This window comes from Ahaetulla prasina, chromosome 2 (assembly GCF_028640845.1).
Source record: "Ahaetulla prasina isolate Xishuangbanna chromosome 2, ASM2864084v1, whole genome shotgun sequence".
NCBI classification, from domain to species: Eukaryota; Metazoa; Chordata; class Lepidosauria; order Squamata; family Colubridae; genus Ahaetulla; species Ahaetulla prasina.
Genome location: NC_080540.1, coordinates 127854153 through 127879453, shown reverse-complemented (window position 1 = coordinate 127879453; position 25301 = coordinate 127854153). Strand labels below are relative to the sequence as shown.

The following is a 25301-nucleotide window of genomic DNA, read 5'->3' as shown; positions in this document are numbered from 1 at the left end:
ATATTTTGTTATTTATAATAAAACAATTTGTTCTCATAGATACAGGTTGCAAGTGCTATCATAAATAATGAGGTTTAGAGCCCATTGAATTAAGTGGGATTTAAAGGAAGTATTAATTTGTGATGTACTCCTTTCAGACAAGCTTAGATTCAGTAACAATTCTAATCAATTTAAAGTTTTCTTTTTATCAGCTTACGCAGAATTAGATTTTCTCAAAATTTCCTGGCAAATGAGAAAAACAAAATATATTTTGTTCATGCTTACAGATATCACTGAGTTTTTATTCTGTAGCATTGTTTAGAAATACTTTCTTTTCCTTAGTGTATAGCTCTTTGAACTGCATTTCCCAGAATTCATGAGTGCTTTTTTTTTTTTTTGCTCATTTGATCAGCTGACTTGATTTGTAAACTGTTCTTTATTTCCTGTCTGGCATGAATGGAAATAACCTCCGTAGCTGTTCCTTTTATCAGATAACGTGTCCAAGTCAAAATCTGATTCCATGATATAGTAGATAAGTGAAGATCTGGGTCAGAATGTGTCTTCTTTGCATCTTTGCATCTGCTGCTGTTCTGCATTTGAAAGGTAGAGACTCCTGTTATTTTTTTCATTTCTGTTTGTTGGTATTTTCTTAATACTTTCTTTTTTCAGAAAACAGCTGTTAATTCAGTAACGCAGAGTTTGTGTTTTTTGTTCCTTTCTCAGAAACTTAAAAAAAGGAAGAAGCTTGAAAGACAGATGTTAACCTACATTTTAGTCTGACAACATTCTGATAAAACACAAGATGAATTCTGAATTAAAAAAACAGTTGAACATCATTGTTTTAGGAATAGCATTCATGTTTATGTTCACTGCTTTCCAAACATGTGGAAATATAGCGGTAAGAGCAAATGTTTTTTTTCTCAATGTGCATTGATTAGCTTCTTGATGAAACAGAAATAGATATTTCAGAATGTAATATTGTCTCGATGTTTGCAGCCCTTTTCTTGCCATTTTCTTTATCTGTTATTATAAGTATGAAATTTCCTGATTGCTCAAAAACCATAATTTTAAAAATGGAATCCTCTTTCCGTTGTGCTGGGAGAAATGATAATTCAGACTGCCTGGAAGATCATTCTTTTTTAGGTTACTTCTAAAACATGTCATGATCAGCTGCCACCAGCCATGTTAAACACCCTGACACACCCATCTAAAGTCTTCATCTAGAGACTTTAGTCATTCTGCCAAGGTCTTCACCGTTCAGTCTAGCTCTAGAAAAATAAAAAAAGTGCTTGCGATTGTCCAACTTTTAGTCCAGAGATTCAGATCTTATGCCAATCCTGAAACACAGGAGTTAATTGTACAGTCTTTCATATGGGGTAACTTTTAATGAGAACTTATCTTTTTAAAATAAGGAACCCATATCTCTAGATATAAAATTTTATTGGGAAAAGGGGAACAACGAGCAAATGTAATTGGAAAGAGAATACCTCCTGCTTAGATGTATTTAGGCAACCCTCTGTTCTTCCTTCTTTCCCTTTTTGTCTTGAGCAATATGGAAGATAAGGCCAGCCTTGGCTTTTCACAGTCCAGCTAAATGTGCCATCTCTGATGTCCTAGGACTAGCCAAAAAATCAGAACATTATCTAGAAGCTTCTTTTTTACTCTAATGATGGAATGATAGAGGCGTTGTCTAGTTTTACCATTGTATAAAAATATTTTAGGTAAGAACATTTTTTTGGGGAGGGGAGTATGAAAACAAACTGATTTTGTCAGTCAGACCTCTTAAGCATGGGATGGTTTAAGGGTACTACAGTGCTGTACCAAAAACTAAGGATTACTTGCCACATCATGTTTGCTTCTACAGATGCTCCTCATTTTATCTTCTGTAGGCAAATGCAGATTTGGTCACACTTCTTTATCAAGCAATATGATGTTTTTGCCTTAACGAAAGGAAAATGGATATTAAAACTAGTTAGATTTTTGACTTTTGTTTACTTCCTAATGTAAAGTTCTTTGATTCACGTTTAATTTGATTTACTTAGGATATTAATTGCAAATATTAGTAAATACTAGTAAATACAAGTAATTGTAAACAGGTATATTTAATATTTGTATTTATAGTGACTTGTGGGTCTGTTTTGTATTTTAAAGCTTAAATATATATTTTTAAAAATCTGGATAATAGTTTATATTAATCATTTTAATGTATTTTAATGTATTACAGCAAACTGTTATTACAAATTTAAATCATACCGATTTTCATGGAAGTGGCTACACAAGGTATTTTATGCTTGTCTTTTTAATATTTATTTATTAAGTAGATTTATATGCCAGCCTAACTCAATACAGGTAACTCTGGGCAGCTTACAATATTAAAACTCTAGAACATAAAAACCCATACCTCTCCCACTCATTGAGCAGGAACACCTTATAATTTATTGAACATTTTAACTTGTTGCTTTTCAGGTACATTTTATGACTAGATTCAGGAATTATGGAACGGGATGAATTCATCCTATGAGAATGAGGCATGATACATGTATCAGTTCTTCCTCATTTTCCTTTTTTGTGTGCCAGCGTTCAGAAATTCTGGCTTTCAGTTGTAAATTAAAGATGCCAGTGAAGTTCAAACTATGATTTGAATAAGACAGGCTAATGAACACAATATACTGATTTTGTTTTTTTTTTTACATTAAACCTAGTTTAAAAGAACTTCCATTTGGAGATCTAGGGGAATTACGGTTAATTTTACTATAGATGAAAACTATTACTATTATTTGTGATCACACCTAGTATTACATGCTGTACTTAACCATTTTTCCTTTATTGTTTTTATTAAACCTAAAAACAGATAGAATTCTAATTTGTCTCTGAAATCTCATCTCAAGAGGAAGATAATCTAAAATACTGGTAAACATACTGCACAAACAATCCAATTCCCATGGATAAAATTTGTGTATGGGTTGAGGAGAGATGTAAAAGAAGGTAGCTTGCATCTTCATGTAAAATAATTGTAGATACAGCATCTATATGAATTAGTGTAGCAATGTGGTAGTACCATGGTGCTTGAAAAATTGTGGTTGCATACATAAAGTATGTATATTGGCAGATTTACCTTGTACAACCAATTTTTTTACAAAAAACAAAGCAATTCCTCCTTATTGTTGTCTAGTTTTCAAATACATGTTAATGATTTACTAATCATTGTTATTCCTTTGTACAGTATGGCTGTTATTTATGGAGTGTTTTCAGCATCAAATATAATTTCACCTTCAGTGGTTGCAGTCATAGGACCACAACTTTCTATGTTCATTAGTGGTATCTTCTATAGGTAAGTAAAATTGCTTCAATTCCTGGTATATAATTTATGGTGATTTCCGTTTACTCAGCTGCACCTAGAAAACCTGTTCCTGTTTTGTATATAATTGATTGATGGGAAACGTATGATATAACTACTACTGTTCTAGTAGCTGGTCTTAGAATAGAATAGAATAATACAGCTGGAAGGGACATCGGAGCTGTTCTAGTGCAACTCCCTAGTGTTGGGAAGCGGTCGCACTCCCTTGGAAGAAGTGGTGGGAGGGGGGCTGCACTGGATTGTTCTCAGTGGCGGGCTGGGGGTGCGCTTCATTGACACTCTTCTGGTTTCCGGCGTGCGCATGTGCACTGGCCAGCTGGTCTTTGTGTGCACATGCGCACTGGAAACTGGAAGACCAGGCGGTGCTCCGGAAACTGGAAGATCATCTTCCTGGGGTGCGCATGTGCCCCAGGCGGCTGCTTTTGTGGCACACATGTGTGCACGGGCGTGCACGCATGCATGCATGCACGGTCCTATTTTGGTACTCAGTGTTGAAAAGATTCGCCTGATGTGGGGTCTCCTGCATGAGCAGGCAGTTGGACTAGAAGACCTCCAAGGTCCCTTCCAATTCTGCTATTCTGTTAAATATCTGGTAAGCGGGTAAAGATAGGATTTAGAATTAATTGGGAGAGGTAAGAACAACTGAAAATTAATCAAGTACAGATTACTCCCAACTAGTGATAGAAATTATTTTACAAAGATCTGTGAGCATGGCATCATGCGTATTAAAACTATTTTCTTTTCAGCTTATATATTGCCATTTTTATCCAGCCTATTACTTGGAGTTTCTACACGGCCTCAGTTTTCCTTGGAATAGCAGCTGCTGGTAAGTTCTTCCTCTCAACCTGAAAGATGCTCTCCATTTTATGAAGGACTTTATTTTTCTTTCGGTGAAATCATGAGATTTGGGTGAGAGCCTAGGTTGATTCTGAGTAATATGGACCTTTTTCCAATTTGCTTTCCCACACTTTTCTCATTTTCCATTGAGGGGAATGCAAGAAATGTGTCCCATTCCCCAGTATTAACAAGGTACCAGTAGTAAAACTGTTCCTAACCATTAGTAACATTACATAAAAGGTAAAAGAGTCCCTGTGGATTTTACTCCTCTAATTGTTGCTAACTATAGGGGGCAGTGCTCATCTCTGCTTCAAGGCCATTGAGCCAACCTTGTCTGAAGACATTACTATGGTTATGTGGCCAGCAAGATGTCATAGAGCGCTGTTATCGTCCTACCAAAGTGGTACCAATTTATATACTCGCATTTAAATGCTTTCAAACTGCTAAGTTGGCAGGAACTGGGGCAAGAATGGGAGATGATGCTTGGGTCTCGAACCTGGGCTGCCGGCTTTCCAACCAACAAACCTGGCATCTTAACCACTGAGCCACTGCACCACTCCAGAAACATTACAGGATAATATAAATATACATGGTTATTCTTTGTGAAGAAAAGTTCAGTGGGACTTGGAATTACTTTTTTCCCTCTTAAGGCACAGTCTTAGCATATTAGCCAAGAAGTTCTTTCCATGGAATTCAGATTTGCTAAGGACCTCTTTAACTTGTCGTTGTTCCTAAGATTACAATAATGACATTCCAGCTAAAGTGGCATTCACTTTGAACAATACTGTCTGTAGTTTATAAAGTATGCATTATATAGATTTGTTTAAAATGTGTCATATCAAGGAGATTCCTATTCCTTAAATTTGTCAATGATTGGAACTTCAGTTGGAACCGTGGCCAGAATACCTTCATACAGTTTTAATACTTAATATATTTTTGTTATATCCATATCAATCTGCTTTATTTGAATACGTAAATAGGGTCAGTTGTAAGCATTTATGTAGTAACCCTGAGATGCATCCAAAAAAATACAAATATGTTACGTTACTCAAACATTTTCAGATACTAATATAAACAAACTTTAGAAGATTTCTTTTCTTGTTTACAATAATTATTATTATATTTCCAGTACTATGGACTGCTCAAGGAAATTGCCTAACAATAAATTCAAATGAAAACACAATTGGCAGGAACAGTGGAATTTTCTGGGCATTATTGCAATCCAGGTAAATAATTAAAGTATTGCTTTTGGTTAACTCCTATGCTGTGAAATGAAATAAAACTTCACAGACTGCAGTTGAGTCCTCTCCCTTTTGCATCTCCCAGTGGACCCCTAATTTATTCTGGAGGTTTGGGAACTCACTAAACCATTTTTAGGCAAATGAGAGCTAAGGGAAGAAGAAATCACCCAATACCAGAAAGTGCACAGATGGTGCTAATATAAAAAACCCTTTGTTGGGAAACAAATGTGTAATTTGGCTGTATTTCTCTGGATACTTAAAGCAAGAGTGTGAAAGCCCAACTTATAACTGAACTGTCAGTTTTGGGGCTTACACAAAAAATGTACTTTCTGAAATTACAATTCTCTTCAAGTTCTCTTTTCTATGTCAATTATCATTTAAAGAGTCCTAAATGGGAACAAGAGTTTGTTCTAAATTTATATTGAGTCACTGTTTCATCTGTGTCATAGGAAAATATTTGAGGGCATTCAGAATTTTCCAATTTTATTATAAAATAAGTTAGGAAGTATGATTAACATGTTCAATTTAGAATGTATTTTGTGTCTGGGTGGCTTAGATTGCTTTGACCTAGATCAGGGTAATTAAAATTCAACTTCTACTTTAGCCAATGGACATTGGTCAAGCGTGGGACTAGTCCCTTAGTCTCTACCTTGGCTCAGCGGGATTGTCAGAACTCTTTCAAAGCATTTTTTCTATAAGCTCTTTGGCTGAAGAGGCTGTAAAAAAATGCTTTGAAAGGGTTCTGTCGATCAGGCAACTCACCTGGGATCGTCAGAACCCTTTCAAAGCATTTTTTCTACAGCCTCTTCAGCTGAAGAGGTGGTAGAAAAAATGCTTTTAAAAGTAAAAAAAAAAAGTTGGCCACGCCCACCCAGTCACATTACCCCCCCACCAAGCCACACCCACAGAACTGGTAGTAACAAATTTTACATTTCACCCCTGAGTTAAACAATGTTTCCTTAAGTTGAGATCAACTGGTAATTTCATAGACATTTTTGTGTAGTTTTTTGAGGAATAATTCAAATTTATTTCCCATTACTTCTTTAAAGATATATTTTCATTTTCCCAGTCTAGTTTGCAGACCCTCTGGTAGTTTCTGCCCAATACTTAAAGATCTAAGCTTGCTTAGTTTTTCAAGGTTAGCCAAAGTCAGCTAGGTTCTGCCGCCCTGGTTCATGGATAAATTGGTAGCTTAACTGAGCATTCTAAACTGATCCCAGAAACAAATGGGTTTTTTTAAAGCAACGAGATCTGAAGGGGGGGGGGGGAAAGCACCAATGTGAAAGGGGCAGTGGTATAATCAGGTTGCAGGTGGAAAGCTGTGTTCATTCCTACTTTTAATTTTCAAATCAAATGCAGAATTTTCTCTTCAATTATTTTAAACTTTGCCGTTATGTCTTGCTTTCATATATTGGAATTTTCATATATTGAAATGATCATTGGGATCATTCCTAGGCTGCTTCTTATTGAGCCAAAATATTTGTCTACTTTAACATTTATGCTGTGAATTTTCCATGATTGTCATGGAGCCTTCTTTGCCTGATATGATCTGTTTGTGTTGCACTTCAGTTCTCATAGTTGCTAGCTGTTATGACCAAAAGTACAATTGACTGGGACTATGGGAATTGAAATCCAAGCCACTAGTGGGTATTAGTATGAAGAAGGCTGATGTAATGAAAGAAAAACATGCATATCTTGGGAAGATGAGCTCTTATTGGCTGGGTATGTTGGGATCTACTTGCAATGCCAATATAATTTAATATTTTACAGATAAATCCTTCAGATTATCTGAGGTTTATTAAGATTTCAATCTTGATTTGAACTACAATTTATCTTTTTCTATCTTATATCAAAAATAATGCATTGACCACTAGTTATCTTTTGTTTACAGCTTGTTTTTTGGAAATCTGTACATATATTTTGCTTGGCAAGGGAAAACTTACATATCAGGTTGGTATTGTTCATGAAATCCTTTGAAACCTGTGTATTCAGCCTACTTTCTCCATCTTTGAATTTTTACAATATCTCACTGAATACAGTACAAATCCCATTTTAAAAAATGTGTCCCTTGATATTTAATCACCTACACCCAGACAAGCAGAATAATTTACTGTCTCAGCAGTTAGATAAGACAAGGAAATGTTTGTGTGGAAGCATTTTTTTGCCTGAAGTGGACAAGCAAATGCTTTCCCACTCTTCTCTTCTTTTCCATTTCCATTTCCATTCTACCTTGGTCTAACCAACTACCTACCAAGACAGCTGGGTGACTTTTGGCCAGTCACTCTCTAGCAGCCCAACTCACCTAACGGCTATTGTTTGGGGAAAAATAGGAGGAGGAAGGTATGTTGAATGTATTTGCCATGGGATACAAATAAAATATTGGATGGGGTTGGAGACACAAATAATGTCTACCATAATCTGTGCATTGCACAAGTATTTAAGGTATTTAAACTACGTGCAGTTTGCTAAGCATGTATTTGAACAAGGTTTTGCCATTTTTCATTTTAAAAATTATTCTGTATTGACCCTGGATAATGTATGAAACTTTGAAGACTAACGCCAATTATAATTCATAGTAAAACATTAATTTAAAAAGGAATCCTGTTTCTTATTTTTCCTCATTCCCTAATCTTCATTTTCTGCCTTGTGATGGTTCTTTGTGTTTCAAGGACTGAACGCAGTTCAGTGAAGCAAAACTATACCCAATGCTTTATTGCAACATATGCATTCCCCATCAACAGGCTATTGCTCTGGATCAGCCCTACCCTTCTAGGACTTGCAAGGTGATGTTGCCACGTAAATACATCTTTAATACTCAGGCCTTTATACTCAGTCTTTTAATACTCAGTATTAAGTCTCAAATCATCAGTGCTTGGAATACTTTACCTGACTCTGTGGTCTCTTCTCATAAGCCTAAAAGCTTTAACCAAAAACTTTCTACTATTGACCTCACCCCATTCCTAAGAGGACCATAAGGGGCGTGCATAAGAGCACAAACGTGCCTACCGTTCCTGTCCTATTGTTTTTCTTTTCTTCTTCATATATATATATAAAAAAAATTCTTTTAAAAGCATACAACTTTTACCTTTCCTGCTTTAGTGAGGATGGAATGCTATTTTTGTGCAGTTGCTTCTTTCCTAGTTGGTATTGAACTGTAGACAAAGCCCCAAGTTCCAGGCAGGACTCCCACCAGGATTGCTTATCAGCTTTTCTCCTATCAACTCTTCCCACTCCGTCTTAGTATTTCCTTTCGTAAGCTCAAAGGATTGGATGGGATGAGGCTGCCTCTAAATGTCAGCATGTTCTTGAAAACACCAGGGTGTGGTTAACTTAGTCAGGCATTTGGAACATAGACTTAAATGCCTGTGAGTCCTTTCCTGAAGAAATGGATGGATACTTGAGAAAAGGGTATGTGTGTTTGTGTAGGCTTATCTGCATGACTGCAGCTACTTTTGAAAAGAGCAGAGAGCAACCCCAACTTCATTCTCTCAGAGGCCTCATTATTATCTCAATGACGCATATTGTATTGTAATCAAAAATGCATATCTATTTTGGGGTTCCATTCAATTCACCCAAAGCTTAATCCTAAAGCCACAGCACTTTGGCTGATCTTAGAAGCTAAGCAGGCACATCTGATCAATGCTTGCAAGTGGAAATACTGAGAATTCCAAGGCTGTTGGCTAGACTGGGAAGTGAGAAAAACCTTGGAGGAGGGTAGCCATAAACTTCTGTAATGCTGCCAAGCAAACTGCATCAGTGCAGTCACTGGGAATCTAATTCAGCCTGTATATATACCGTAATAAAGCATTACATTCTGAAAAACTGTAAAATCTGCTTTCCTTACTGACCAATGAGCTATAGTAAGCCAAAAGACAAGTGAAGAATAGGGAACCAGAGAAAACAGATACAGTCAGACTTCTTTGAAGACTGAACTTTTCAACTGATCTATCTCTATCTCTATCTCAATAAAGATAGAGATCTCTCTATATCTCATATAGATATGAGCATATTTATGTGGAGAGTTCTTCCTCGGAATATACTAAACAGTTTTGAATGCTTTTCTGCTATATTTCCTAATAATTGACTAACTCCATGACCATGACTGTACTAAAACAATATATTAATATACGTAGTTATTTGCAAATACAGAATCTTGGTTTGATTCATAAAAAATTATTGACATTTGTTATGAATGTAAATTTTGTTCTGATATTTTGTTTTATCTGAAAAATATCCTGAATGTTTTGCAACTTTGAATGAGTACACTGTTCGTTGAAGAAGGTATAACACACTATTTTTCTTCTCCTCAGAAAGTGACCGTAGGACTGCCTTCATCTCTCTGACAGTGATCAGTCTAGTGGGCACCGTTTTGTTTTTTCTCATTAGAACTCCAGAAGAAACAAATTCAGAAGAAGAGGAAGCCACTGCTGAAAACATTGCAGATAGCATGTAGGTGCTAATGGCTGATTTTTTTTGTTATATCAGTATATTCTTAGTCAAGTATTTCTTTTTTGAATAAGAAAGGATGCTTGTATTTAATGCAGAGAGGCATTGTAACTATAAAACAATCCATTTGCCCCGGTTATTCAGGGTAGGAAGGATGCTTAGATTTAAACTGTACAGCTACAAGATAATTTACATGAAACTACATACCTGATTTATGTAGGAAAATTAATTTGCGTTGATATATATTTGCATGATACTGGGCAGACCTAGTTTGATGTGTAGGGAGAATTCATGAAAAAAAAGTGAAGTCAAAAGTTTAATGTACATATAATTTAGGTTAATGGCTTATGTCTGAATCAATATTTCCTATATTGATATTTTAATTTTTTAAAATGACAAATAGAATAGAATAGAATAGAATAGAATTTTATTGGCCAAGTGTGATTGGACACACAAGGAATTTGTCTTGGTGCATGTGCTCTCAGTGTACATAAAAGAAAAGATACGTTCATCAAGGTACAACATTTACAACAAATGATACTGAATAAAGGAAAACATTGATAATGATGCAAGATAATGATTTTCTTAATGTTACATATTTTTTCACTTTAAATAAATACTTATTTTATCAGGTCTGGCCAAAGCAAAACATCAAGGGCCATGGATGCAATAAGTAAGTAAAAGTTCCCAGGCATTTTGACATGCTCAGCAAGAATCAAATACAAATGGTTACAATTCCTTGTAGCTTCTTTTTAAGATTTCCCTCATCAAGGAAGCAGAGACATAATGTTAGTAGCAACATTGCTATAAATCTTGTAACATTGCCTATTTTAGGTGCAGCTGGATTAGTTGTTTATCCTGTTTTGGCTGACAAAGTTGGTATAGTCCACTGATTTGTTAAGCTCCATAGTGTACTTACGTTCAAAACTATGAGTACCACCAGAGAAGAGCTCATTATCATTGAGGGAGACAGGGATATTGGAATTAAGTTCAGTTTTCCATTTTTGAATTACAAATCAGTGAAGATTCTCATCACATAAAGATTAATTAAAAATTTTCATTTTGCATTCTCTGTAGAAAGATCATTCAAGTTGTGTGCTACAAAACGGATTTTGCTACTTAGTGTCCCAACAGCCTATACAGGTAATTGAACAAGAGTGATAATACCAATCTTGAAAGTTTATACTGTACAGACATTTGTTATATCTCTTATGTTTTTTCTAAATGTTTTCAGTCCTATCCAGTCTTTGGTTTCTTCATGAAAATCAATTAGACATTCCTTTCTGATATTATTGCATTAGTTGATGTCACTGTAATTCCATGGGGCTGTGAGGAAACTACAGATAGTCCTTGACTTATGATCAGCCATTATGGCAGACCTTCCATAAGCTACTTATGACCTGGTCCTGAAGTTATGGTCACTGCAGCTCCACCACAGTTGTTCCCCCTACAGTCAACTGCAGGGATGCTGCAGCACCCCTGACTATCTCTCTTACCGGATTCCTCCAGGTGTTGCTGGCTTCCCACCCCACTGGGCCTCACACTCTCCTCCTCACTGACCTTTGGGATATCTCTGTAGCTCAGGTTAGGGAAGAAGTCAGGCTGTTATTGGCTGCTCTGTAGGGCCTCTGTAGCTCAGGCTGCTAATGCAGTCTGTTATTAACAACAGCTGCCTGCAATTACTGCAGGTTCTAGTCCCACCAGGCCCAAGGTTGACTCAGCCTTCCATCCTTTATAAGGTAGGTAAAATGAGGACCCAGATTGTTGGGGGCAATAAGTTGACTTTGTATATAAATATACAAATAGAATGAAGACTATTGCTAACATAGTGTAAGCTGCCCTGAGTCTTCGGAAAAGAGCGGGATATAAATGCAAAAAATAAATAAATTGTGGGGCCACATAATACAATCCTAGAAGTGGCCATTATTTTCCAAGCAGCTGCATTGAATAGCGGCCACTTGGAAAATGGTGGCCACTTCTAGGATTGCACCATGTGGCCCAGCAACAGAGCAGCTTACTTTGCTTCTCTAACCTGAGCTCCGGAGACCTTCAAAAGGTAAGTGCATGATGGGTGATTCAAGGTGAGTATGATGATGTGGGACCTGGTAGGGTGAGAAGCAGGGCTAAGGACTGCAGCAACCCCAAAGGGTGGGTAGTGGAGTTTGGGGTACCATGGGTGGGGGGGAGGCCTTGAGAGCAGGACCTGCGCTAAGTCTTCCAGGGCCTCCCTCAGTATACCTGAGGCACCCCATGCTCTCTCAATTGGGAGTAGCAGGGCTGGAGGATCGTAAGTGATCATTCACATGGGTGTATTACAGTGATGGGTTTCAAAAAATTTTTTACTACCAGTTCTGTAGGTGTGGCTTGGTGGGCATGGCATGGATTGGTGGGCGTAGTTTGGTGGGCATGGCAGGGGAAGGATACTGCAAAATCTCCATTCCCTCCCCAATCCAGGGAAAGGTTACTGCAAAATCCCCATTTCCTCCTAATCAGCTGCGACTTGGGAGGCAGAGAATAGCCTGAGGTAGGGCCAGTCAGAATTTTTACTACCAGTTCTCCGAACTACTCAAAATTTCCGCTACTGGTTCTCCAGAACTGGTCAGAACCTGCTGAAACCAACCTCTGGTATATTACTTAATGACCACCATGACTTTCAACCATAATGGGCAGACTCCATTATGATCATGAGCCAAGAACTACCTACCTGTATAGAGAATGTTCCTAAGAATTCTTTGCAGCTAAAAACTATTTTTAAAATGAAGTGCTAATTGTTTAAAGGGCCTTTTTTTGGACAAAACCCAAAAACCCAAAGTAATTTTATGATTCCTTTGTATTAAAACCCTATAAATCAACTTGACAATCCCAGCACAAATGATTCCTTACTGTCTGCTGCTTCTTTAAAATACCACATTGTTCGATTTCATCTGCATTGTGGCATAAATTAATAAACATTTTTTATACTGTGATCAGTTTGAAATGTGATATCTACACAGTTTGTTCCCTTTTTACAATTTTATTTTAAACTGAATTATAATACTTTTTATCTAAGATCTTTTTACATTGCTGAAATAAATCTTTGAAATTAAAGCAATCTCTTAATTTTAGAAAGGCATAATCTAGCTCCTTGATAATCCAGAGATACTTTGTACTTACAAAGATATTGATTTAAGAAAAGTGTTATAATTGGTCACAGTAAGTAGCAGCATCTACTTAATGGTTGATTTAAAAAATGCCAAGCTGTATTGAATGATTTGAGCTTGGATAAAAGTCTCCAGGAAATCATAGTTTTATCTTGGACTGGGAAATTGAAAAAGAAACTTCGTATATTATTGCCAAGAAAACTTAATGGACATATCCAGGTAGTCAACATGTCAAGTTTATCTTGTGGAAGTCTTTAATTTACTTTGGAATTTAATTGTTGAATGTGGGGAATATTTATTGTAAAAATGCAATGAATTCTGGCCCTCATGATCTGTCAGGTTACTGTACAGTTAGCAAACAGCAGGGATAGTTGTTATTTTCTTTATTCAAAGAGACCTGTCCTACTCTGAAGACTGTAATTTGGGGACCATAATATTTTGATCTACCTACACAAAGACAGTAAATGATCTACCATCAACTGATATAGAGACATTGCATATATTGAATGTTCTTGAATGTACTAATATGTTACCTATCTACAAATTGCACTGTTTCTAAATGGGTTTTTTTGGGCTTTTTTTAATTGAGTCTTGTGAGGATACATAGGGATATGGGAATTTTTCTAAATAATTATCATTGAAATATTTATTGAAAGTTCCTCTGAAAGTGTTTTACTTAAGGATAAATACTTGCATATAATAATGACTGAAATAATGTTGTTTTTCAAGGGCTGGAATTAACATTCTTCTCTGGAGTATATGGAACTTGTATAGGTGCTATAAAGAAATTTGGTGCTGAAGAAAAAAGTCTTATTGGACTCTCTGGTATTTTCATTGGAATTGGAGAAATATTAGGTGAGTTCAAATTGCTTCTTAGGTGAGCCTGATGTTGCAACACAAAGCATTCATTTCCCAACAAAACAAAATGATACAACAAACTTGGAGAAACTTGTAAATAATAGAAAATATTTTCTATTATTTTAAATAATAGAAAATATTTTCTGATATTTAAATAAATAAATTCAATAAATAAATGTCATCAATGAATACATTTATATAATATGCAGGAAGATAAAGTAATTCAGCAAGGAACTAAGATAATAGATAGTCCAAAATTAATTGTTAAATTTCCTTTGTAGAGGAATGACCAAGTAGGCAGTTCTCTAAGTTCTCAGTTGTCCTCACAACTTTACCATTGCAAAAGAAATGAACAAAGGCTAACAAGACTCCCCAAAGCATTTTCAGAGGATTTCTTGTTTTCATTTATTTTTGCTTTAAATTCATGAACAAAGTTGTCTTACATATTTATTCTTTGCCTTCATCCTTTTGTGTCACTATAGAACAAGGGTGTCAAACTTGTGGCCCGCAGGCCATGCCCACCCCCGTTTTAGTGAAAGGGGAAAAAGTTGTGATATGTCACTGTGACGACAACGTGACGCTGTGAGTTTGGCACCCCTGTTATAGAATATGTGAGTTCAGTACATTGTTCAATATAAAAAGTAGACATATTGTTTTGATAGAATGACATGGCTTAGTTATTCCAGTGTAATGCTATTATTAATGTAGTGCTGTCCCTGTTTACTATGACACCAGTCCATTTGTTGGCCAACGCTGACAGGGCAAGGCACTGTATATAAACAGAGATAAAACCCTACTCTCTTTTAGCACTGATGATGTTACCTAGTTAGATAATGAAGCACCTGCAAGACAACAATCAAGCTCAGAGTGTTTTTAGAGATCTTGCTTGACATATACTAGTATGCATTTATTGAGTCACCTTAAAGAGACAGTGCCACCAGCAGATTACCATAGCTGAAACTACCTTCCGTATAGATGATGGTAATAAACTGGCAGCTACTGGAATTTTATAATACTGTACTGCTGAGATTGGTTCTAACTGTTCCACTTAAGACACTTCCTTAATGTCAGGAATCTTAAGAAACAAGTCTTCAAGAAAACACTTTCCTTTTAACATTTTCAGTAAAAAGCTTGTTCCTTAATTTACCCTGTGAGCATCTGCATTAAAGAAAGCAACTTTCTGTATGGATAATAATTATATATTTACTGTTACAGGTGGAGGAATCTTTGGCCTCCTAAGTAAGAACAACAGATTTGGCAGGAACCCAGTGGTGATGTTAGGCATTGTGGTCCATTTCATAGCTTTCTATTTGATTTTTTGTAATATACCAAATGATGCACCTATTGCCTCCATGGAAGGAACAGATAGCATTGCATTCATGGAACCAAGGTACGTATTTTTGCTTCTTCCATCCAGATTGTTCTTAAAAGACAATTATTGTATATATATTTTTTGCAGAAGTAGTAAATGAAATTGTAGCTAATTAACAGAATTTGGAATTATTGCCCATTTGTGGTAGTTTTTTTTTCTTGTTGGTCACAATCATTTTGCTGTAATGAATTACTAGCATTTGAAAATAATTTGTTATGTTTTCATTGTCAGGATGATAGATCTAACTTTCAGTTTGAAATTCCAGTATTGTGCTATTTTTTGCATTTGTGTTTCTCTATTATGGAATAGAACTAGAAATTCTATAGAATTTCATAACTGGAAATTCTTCAATCATATAAGCTCTGTTTGAAAATGGACAGGGTGGGGGTTAAACTTTTCTCAGGTGAAACTATAGCTAAATTACTGAAATTCAAGTACCTTAAGATAATTTCTACAGTCTATTCTGAAATGAATTATGAATCTTGATTAATATTTAGCATATGGTTTATGGTCACAAACTGTAATTTAATCAAATAATAACAGAAACAAAATATGGTGTCTATATCACAAGCACAAATCCTGAAGTGGCACAGGATAATTCAGGAGAGATTTGCACTTCTCTGCTGCAAAATGTGGTTCGTTCAGAACCCATTTGGTTCAAGTACTGGAACTCCATAAAGTTAGACTGATCAAAAAGGTGCCATAGCAAAACAACAACAATCTTTTTCTGTTTGAGATAAAATGCCATGACAGTGTTATGAGGAAGAGGCATATTAAGTTTGATGATTATCGGGCCTTACCTGAAATCAGTGACTCTAAAAGAGAACACTATTAATAGTCCCAATCAAAGCATATTGAAGGTTGGAAGAATTACAGGAATCTGATTCCATTGTTGTCAACTATTTTATAAATGTATGTGAAAGTTTATGTAGAAACAAATTATATGCAATTCCTGAGAGAAGGTGGTATTAGAGAAAAGTGGCCCTATAGCATTTACTCTGATATCTGTGCTAAATAAACTGTAATGTGTGATTTTAATTGTTTTTTTATATACAATATTTTTATTGTTTTAAACTGAAGTTTTAAAAATAGTTTTGCTGTTTTAAATATTGTTTGTTTATGAGCCCCCCCCCCCGAGTCATACATTTAAGACTGGTGGCTATAAAAATTAATTAAATTAATAAGTAAAATAAATTAAATTTTAAATTAAATTTTAAAGTAAAATAAAATTAATAAAAATTAGTTAAATGAATAAGTAAAATCACCACGGAGACGGCTGGCTCTTCGGGTTTGAAACGGAGATGAGCACCGCCCCCTAGAGTCGGCAACAACTAGCATGTATGTGTGAGGGGAACCTTTACCTTTACCTTAAAATGTAGAAATACTCTGAAATGGTTTTCTCCAATCTTGCGGCATAAAAATGTGTTGGGAATATATCACACAATGAAAGGTTGTATTGGGAAAGGCTGTCTTAAAAAATAACATGTTCAAATAAAATATCTGTCTGCTAATCTTCTGTGATTGGCCACTTTTCTGTTGTATTTCTTCAATTCTTCATAAAAAATGATAGAATTGAACATAATATTGTTTTTCAATTATAGTTTTGAGTTTATTGTTTATTGCTTCTTTATTTTAGCAAAGAAGTGGCCATTTTTTGCAGCTTCTTACTGGGCTTTGGAGATAGCTGTTTCAACACTCAACTCCTTAGTATTTTGGGATTCTTGTATTCTGAAGACAGTGCACCTGCCTTTGCTATATTTAAATTCATTCAGGTAATATCTATTTCCAAGTGGTAGAACCAGAGGGTGATGATGTTTGATGCTTTTTCGTCAGTTTTGGACTCCCAGCAACTGCCTGTACTACAGACAGCCCTTGATTTACAACAGTTTGTTTAACAAATATTCAAAGTTACAACAGCACTGAAAAAAGTGACTTATAAACAGTGCTCATACTTAAAACCATCATATCACCCCCCTCACGAACACTAGCACTTAGCAACTGGCATGCATTATTACACAAAATTGGGCATGACTCCCTTAACAACCTTAGCAATGGAAATTCTATTCCCAATTGTGGTTGTGAGTTGAGGACAATTGTAATCCCATTACAATTGTAATATATTACAATTGTAATTGTAATGAAGTTCAAGATTTTTTGGAAGTGATTTTCCTTCTTCCTAGAGCTGAGAAAGTATAATTGGTCCAAGGTCACCCAACAGGCTTTGTACCTAAAGTGGGACTAGAACTCACGGCTTCTCAGTCTCTAGCCTGATACTACTAAACCCAAAAGAGGAGGGACATAATAACTTTCATTTTCATTGGGTAAAATGTCTCAGCAGGTCATAGCACTTAGCCAACCTTGTCTCACTTGCTTACTAAATACAACTAGGCATGATAATATGTGGCAAGGAACTACCAGAAATCCCTGTAGACTGGGCTAACCCCCCACTATTACCACATTCTGGAAGTAGTACCATATTATATTGCTATACAGTTGCCAAAGAATTTTATGGAACTATCTAGTCATTAGAAATTGAGCATGGTTTAAAGGAAACTTTGCCCTTTGTGCTAAGAAAAAGGGAGAGTAGAATTAATTTCGGAGAAAAGTTCCTGTGATATTATCAAGTAAAAATTATAAAATAACAGTTGGGTTATGGTAGCAAAGAATGCATCCACAATAGTATATTTTCCTTTGTTGTTTGATATGTAGCTTGCCTTTCCTCCATCAAAATTACCCTTGAGTTCAAGGTAGCATGTTTATATAGAAAAGGTATTTTAGTATTTTTGCAACACTGTCTTATATTTATTCAGAAGTTATTGCTACTGATCTCATTTACTCCAAATTAGACATAATCCATTGATACATTAAATGATATTTAAATGAAATGCAAAATTGGTGTATATCAATAATACTAGGCCATTCAACCTACAATTTGAAATTGTGCTGGATTTTGTATACACAAACAACACTCTCACAAAAAGTAATCTGTATATTGGTCACGTCCAGTTTGGAATAAGTGTATTTGCTTCTATAAAGAAACATGATTAGGAAAGTTGATGTTCCAGTAATTAAAAGTGGAGGTGAGATGGCATTAAAAATCAATGTCTATAACTCAGTTGGCTTGTCATTAAGATTGAATTTACAACGTGGATTTTTTTTTTCTCTTTTCAGTCTGTGTGTGCAGCTGTTGCTTTCTTCTACAGTAACTATTTGTTTCTTCAGTGGCAACTTCTAATAATGGCAGTTGTTGGATTTTTTGGAACAATTACGTTTTTCACAGTGGAATGGGAAGCAGCAGCCAGAAGTACAGGTTATCGCAACATTTGATACATGCAGTGTGGTCATCCTGAAGAAATAGTCACCTTCCCAAACCACAAGTTGATTGGAAAGACTATGGAATACAGATATATTTAACATCAAAGTTCTAAAAGGTTTTATTCCCTTATCAATCAGTAGTGATGGAGATCACAGACTACAGTGTGGAGAAAGAACCCTGTAGAGGGGACAGAGAGACACACTATTTTTAATCAGGTCTACTTGTGTTTAAGAATATCCATTATGGAAATTCTGCTGTTGCTGTTCTTTTAGGTTTAAGGTTATTTGAACCTTAATCAAATTCACTGAGACTTGAAACTAGGTAGAGGATTGCAACCTTACCGTATATATTTTTTTTCCTGTAAAATTCATCATTGTGCATTTTTAGTAAGAGCATAAGGAAAATGGAAAGTGAATTTTTAATTGACATAAACACATTGTATTTTACATGTTCTGATAAACAGTTCTGCATAGATCACAGTTTGATGGGAATTGAAACCTGGAACATTTTGATTATTCTGGGTTTGCACTGAAACAATTTTGGAAGGGACTTAAAATCTCACTTTGCCCAGGTATATTTTTCTCTTTCTCTGCAAATGCTGTAAATTAGCTTGCCTGCTGATTTTTTCAGGGTATTCCCCTTAGGTGCCACAGATTTCTTTTTCAAAGGTGACATATTGATCCTAGTTTTTCATAGGATCTTCCTTTGCTTACCTCCTCTAAATTGATGCCACCGATTTCCCTACCTCCCTGCCAGGCACACTTGCTGATGTCCTTAGCATTTTCCTGTTGTCTGTGTCTGAAACATTTATGCTGGAACATGCATGTTCCAGGTCTGGATGTGGGTCACACAAAACAGAACACTTCATATTTGGATTGTTTTGTATCTACCGTACTTACTTTGTATTGATTTACTGAACATCATCAGAGGAGCCAAAGTATAGCACTAAAGTGCAAAATAAGGGTGCTTACATTTTGGTAGTTGATGTTGCACAACGTTGATGTCTGTAAAATCATATCTAGAGGTAAGGTTGGATTTCTGAGGAGTGTTTTTATTGTTATATACATATTTTAGAACTTTTTAATGTACTTCTGAACTCAAAATAGTGAGAAATTGTCATTGGTCTTCAGAAGTCATGAGAAGAAAAAATTTAAGAGTCACAAAAAGAGTTCATTTGAAGGCCTAGGGCTGTTTATTGCCCATCCAGTACAGGGATAAGTATGATTCGTAAACATTAATTAGATTATTAGTTTATAGCTTCAGTTCATTATACACTACATTTTAGTGCCATATTTTCGCTGGAGAGACAAGCACTCAGATGTTATGAATGTATACCTATTCTACAATATCTACAAATATTTTGTCAGGTGCTAAACTGTAGCATACTTAAAATGTTTGATTGATTAGTTTAATCAAGATGATTTTTCTTGTTTTAATTCACATGTGAATTTATGTATATTCAAACTGCAATCAATATTCACCTGGGACTGGGAAAACTTTAGAGTCAGTTGCATGTAGGATTGACATTATGATCAGTTAAAATGTATGGTTGATTTAGACATTCTTTGATTAAATAATAGACATAAATTCAATTCAGCTTTTTGTATGGAGTACACTTTGCTTTCAAAGAGCTGTCCAATCCCTGGGGTACTTTCACAAATAAAGAACAGGCAATGATACAATCCAATTCTCTCTCCCTCTCACCCCCAATGCTTTAATTGAGGAATATCACAATCTTATCTAATTATAGAACTCACAAGTTAGGGTTTGGCATTCTCAATGCAGAACATGTCTGAATTCAGTTATAAGGGAACATAACAATTGTGATCGGTTCTAGAAAAATGTGGACACAGAACTGTATCTCAGTTTTGAAAATAGCATGCTTCAAAACCTTTTATACTACTTTGTGTATAAAATAATATTTTTGTTTACCATTCTTTTGAAACAGTAGTATTGTGAGAAACAGCACTACATAAAAACAGTGAATGGTTTTTGTGTTCAGTATATACTTTCTTATTTGTACATCTAAGATCATGGCAGCATTGATACTGAATGTTATTTATTTAGTAGTCTAGTCATAACAGCTAATCACTTTTAAAAGACATATCTGTCAATACTAAGTGCTAAGGGAACGTTTTGCCATTTAGCAAGGCAATTTTTATTAACAGATTTCAAAGTGGTAGCTTATATGCAGCAGAAAGAATTACAGAATTGATTTTACTTCATAAAACTAGGAACATTAAAATATTTCCAATTCTTGACTCCATGTGAAGATTGCGGATGACAGGGTTAATGGATTTGTTCCTTAGATCCAAACAAATAATTGCCAAAAAAACTAAAGTAATTTTAAGCCAAACTATTTTCTTGAAGCATCTCTTTTGTCAGAATAAATTATCCTGATTTAAAAAAAAAACAGTTTACCTGTAGATTGGCCTAGAAGTAGTTATTTGTGTGCTTGAGATATAGTTTTGATTCTGAATGTTGACAGAAAGCAAAACTACCAAAGACTCTAATGATGCTCAGCCTTTGTAAAGGTAGGGAATTCATGCCAATATTAATTGCATGATATAGAAGGGTGATATAGAAGCTCATTAAAACAGGCTGGGATACTTAAAAAACCCCATTTGACTGAAAAATGATTAGTTTGAGCAATTAGATATTGGCATATATGTTTAGTTATTCCAAATGGTTATGTCCAGCCAAATGATTTCACAAACCAGCCATTTTGATTTTGTTGATATAGTTGTGTTATCTCTAGATATTCATCGTTTTTTTTTAAAAATATGAAACTATTCTCAGTTACATGATACGGATCAAAATATTTAAAAAATTCATACTGCTTATTTCTTTTTATGATTACAGAAATAAACTGAATGAGATCAATAAATAAATTTTGCAAAAAAAACTTCAGAGGGTTTTAATGTAATTGTATGCGATGATTATGCACATTTTAAAAATGGGTTGTTAAAAAATAGCTATGCAGCTGTGTTGTACTACTAACCTGTTTCAACATGTATTTGATAATGATGTCTTTTTGATAATGGCATTAATTGCCCCTAATTTTATGCTAGTTTTAAATCATTTTTTAAATACTGCTAATGGTAAATGAAATTCTAATACACTGGCATTTTAAAAACTCGTAACATTTATTTTTCTAAAATTCAAAGTAGCTTATAAAAAATTTACAACACACAGTAAAAATTGTCCTGATGTCTAAAGTGAAGTCAATATACTGTCCTTCCCTACCAGAGGAAGCTGTAGAATCTGACCATTTTTCCTAAGGTATGAAACTAACATAATACAAACCCTACTCTTTCTGTATGTGCATACTATACCTTCATTTTATTCCTATCTCATGAGTGAAATAAGTTTAAACCATTGTTAACACTTCCAGTATTAAAAGTTGTGTGGGGGTTGTTGTTTTTATCTTTTTATTGGTGGCTCTTAGGACAGCCCCTAGTTAGAAGCAGTTACATTGGGAATTTTTTTAGAGTTTAAAAAAGAAACACTTGGTTTGGAATTGTTTTGAGGTTACATGATTTTTATTTAAATCTTCTGAGTGAAGGGAATAGAAGAGATAATGTAAACACACACATCCAAGACAAATAGACTTTCACTTCCCTTTTCCTGTTCACCCAAACTAACCCAGACTAAGGCTGGGGTTGCTATTGTCTGATAAAATACAACAACAGCTGCCAGGTGCATACAATCTATTGTGTTTTGCTACCCATCTCACAGAGGTAGCTGAGGGACTACTAATGGGTGGAATCAGGGTGTTGATACCATCTGTTCCAGGCCAAGGTAAACACACACCCCTCCCCAATGGGCCATGACAGCCTTGCTTGCTGCCACTCTGCTACCTTAAAAATGCTGGACACAGCAGTATTAGGCCAGTTGTCAGTTAAAACTGCAATAGCACTTCCTAAATACTTTGCTAGAAATCCTCTAAATCCTACTAAGTTAGAGCAGGGCTGGAATAGAATATTAAGCAATCTGGAGGTTGGCCTTTGTTGCATACAGAAAGAAATCTTAGTGAAAGCATTGCTTGTTTCATTTGTAAAGTAACTAACTGCAAGGGCATATTTTAAGTTATGAATAAAGAGGGTTTAGGTGCAGAGGTGTGAGAAGAAACTTAGAAAAGTCAGAATCGTTCCTCCTTTAGCACTGTGATCAGTGGACATTTTTCTTGTGGTCTGGTGATTCAGAGAGGGAAAACAGCACAGCCAAGGAACTCAAGCAGTTGCTTTGCTTACCACATGCTATACATGCAAAATTGGGAACAGCACCATTCAGAAATACAGAGTGGCAATAGGATCAACAAATTTCATGTTAGCATATATTTTTGTTAACTGAAAAGGTGGATGACACTTTAACTCCGCAGGGAGAAACTTCCCTTAATTGTGAATGTGGACAAGTATTTTGCAAGCAGAAAAGTAATAGTTGAAAATCTATCCTAGCCCTAATCCTGTGAACATGACTTTGCTGTTACATTTTTGACAAGTTATTAAGATCTAGACAGTATCTAATACTAATAGCCACCTCCTTCAGCAGAAACTTCATTTACATACAGTATAAGCTGCATGAAAAATTCAGCGTGAGATAAACTATGGGAACAATACAGAACTACTATCTTGGGAGAAATTTGTGTAGTATCCTTTTTAATTTAACCAGACTTCCAGCTTTATCAAACCCCACATTCACCAGCACTGATTATATTGCCTAGTTGAGTCTAGAGAGCACTGGGTAGGGGAAGGCTATAATATTAGGAGAGGACTTGGTGACATTTCATCCTAAAATATGTTTGGTCATGGTCCTCAGTAGAAGAGAATATCTGTAACTCATGGTTGAACTGTGAAGTTGATGCTCTCTGAACTTGGTTGTTTGGTTGCAGCCATTTCATTTCTCACCTAGGTAACATAAGAACACTCACTTGCACTGATGATATTATCTAGTTCTAGGAAATAAAACTTCTGCAAACAACCAAGCTCAAAGAGCACCAAGAATTTTGTCTATCCATTTGCTAAATAAAAAATGATTTTTGTCAAAGTAGCCTCTTGGTCTAGGTTAAAATAAGCTACTATGCAGGAAAGAAATAGAAATTTGTTATACTCAGAAACCATAGTTAAATGAGTTCATTTAAGATGGAGATATATATTCCAAAGAAGGGGAAGAATTGAACTTTTAACATTTGGAGTTCATTTATCTATGAAGACTTTGGGAGTAAATATAAATGGTTGAATTAGGAAGACGATGCAATAAAAGGTTAGGATGATTTTTATTGACCTACTATACAAATCAATGAATGGATAGGGTTTCCTTGAATGTTGCATCAGCAGACTCATGAATAGAGGAAAAGCTTACTTTCATTGTTTTACTGAAGAAAGTTGAAATCCAAAGTGTAAGAAAGCCATAATTGGCTGGTTTGCAGTGTATCCATTCCCAACTTTAAAAAACAAATACATTTATTATGGGACAAACTTTGGTCAGTGCATAGAATTTAAAACTGAATAAGGAGTAAGTGAAGACATAGTAGTGGGAAAAGGTGAAGGTTAAAACAGGGAAGTAAGGCAATCAGAGAACAATAAACTGGAAGATCTAGACTGTTAATTCTGTATTATGGTAATTCAGATCAAGCTGTTTGGGTCAATGTGAAATGATAATGCAATTGACCTTGATGAGTTCTGTAGCAGCTATTTTGAGAACAATAAACCTCTCACTGATCTGAATGGACAACCCTTGTGGAATTGAAATGGCCCCTCATTTGTGCTCCCATGTCACATCCCGGTCATTTGGCAAATCCTCTAGCTTTTTTTCCCTATGTAATAATGCTGACTTCCCCTATTTTTATGTAATTCAGTTGTTTGCTGTATTTGGTGGGGGTGGCGGGAGGATGGAATATTTCCTGGTTTATGCTTTTATACTTCCTTCTAATGTATAGTCAGTGGGTGCACTGCTACTCCATATTGAAATTTTTCCAATCTTGTATAATTTTATGCTTTCCCATCTCTTTCTTCTCTATTACTTCAGTTGATCTCTTTGGCAAATTGAAAGCCCTTAATTTAAAGTAGTCAAGAAACAAGAGCTTTTCTGTTAAGGGAATTCTTAATATTTCTATTTGTTTTTCAGTCTCATCCATTCCCCCAAAACATTGACGTAATGAGAAAATTGAGAGCCAGTTTGGTTTAGTGATGAAGATGCTGGCATAGTAACCGGAAGACATTGAGTTCTTCTCCCATCTTAGGCCTGAAAAAGTGGCTGGGTGACTTTGGGCCAGTCACTCTCAGCCCAACCTACCTCACAGGATTATAGTTGTGGGGAAAATAGGAAAAGGGAGGAGTATTAGCTGTGTTCACCACCTTCAGTTATATATAACAAAAAAGACCAGATAAAAAATCTTGGGGGAAAAAAATAAGTTGTGGAAATGTAATCCCTCAACTGCCCTAGTTGGAAGTTTTGAAGCCTCATTCACACATATTCTTCGGCCCAGTGCTGAGATGGTCTGTCTACATTTGAGGATATATCATCACAACAGAGCCTCCATCTTGATGTCAGTTGAAGCTGGCTGAAGCTGGATCAAAGTGGTCCAGCAGGGAAACTTTTTCCCATCAATCAATCAATCACTCAATCAATCAATCACTCAATCAATCAATCAATCAGTCAATCTTCACTTGCCAACATCCAGATTTTTATGGAAATTGAATCTGAGAGAGATCAACATCTCTTTTTCCCTTCCTTCCTACCTGGTTTCATGCCT

General features: G+C 35.5%; 1 protein-coding gene across 1 annotated transcript; it reads left to right on the top strand.

The window, feature by feature from the left end:
• Positions 1-401: 401 nt before the first annotated feature.
• On the top strand, positions 402-21452 carry MFSD11 (major facilitator superfamily domain containing 11). The gene is made up of 14 exons (XM_058170517.1): positions 402-582; positions 703-877; positions 2204-2259; positions 3203-3310; positions 4084-4163; positions 5304-5400; positions 7307-7365; positions 9726-9864; positions 10494-10534; positions 10939-11004; positions 13731-13856; positions 15075-15249; positions 16868-17003; positions 18403-21452. Exons 2-14 carry the CDS (start codon positions 782-784, stop codon positions 18556-18558), a joined length of 1335 nt encoding a protein of 444 aa, XP_058026500.1. The 5' UTR covers positions 402-582; positions 703-781; the 3' UTR covers positions 18559-21452.
• The last annotated feature ends 3849 nt before the right edge of the window (positions 21453-25301 follow it).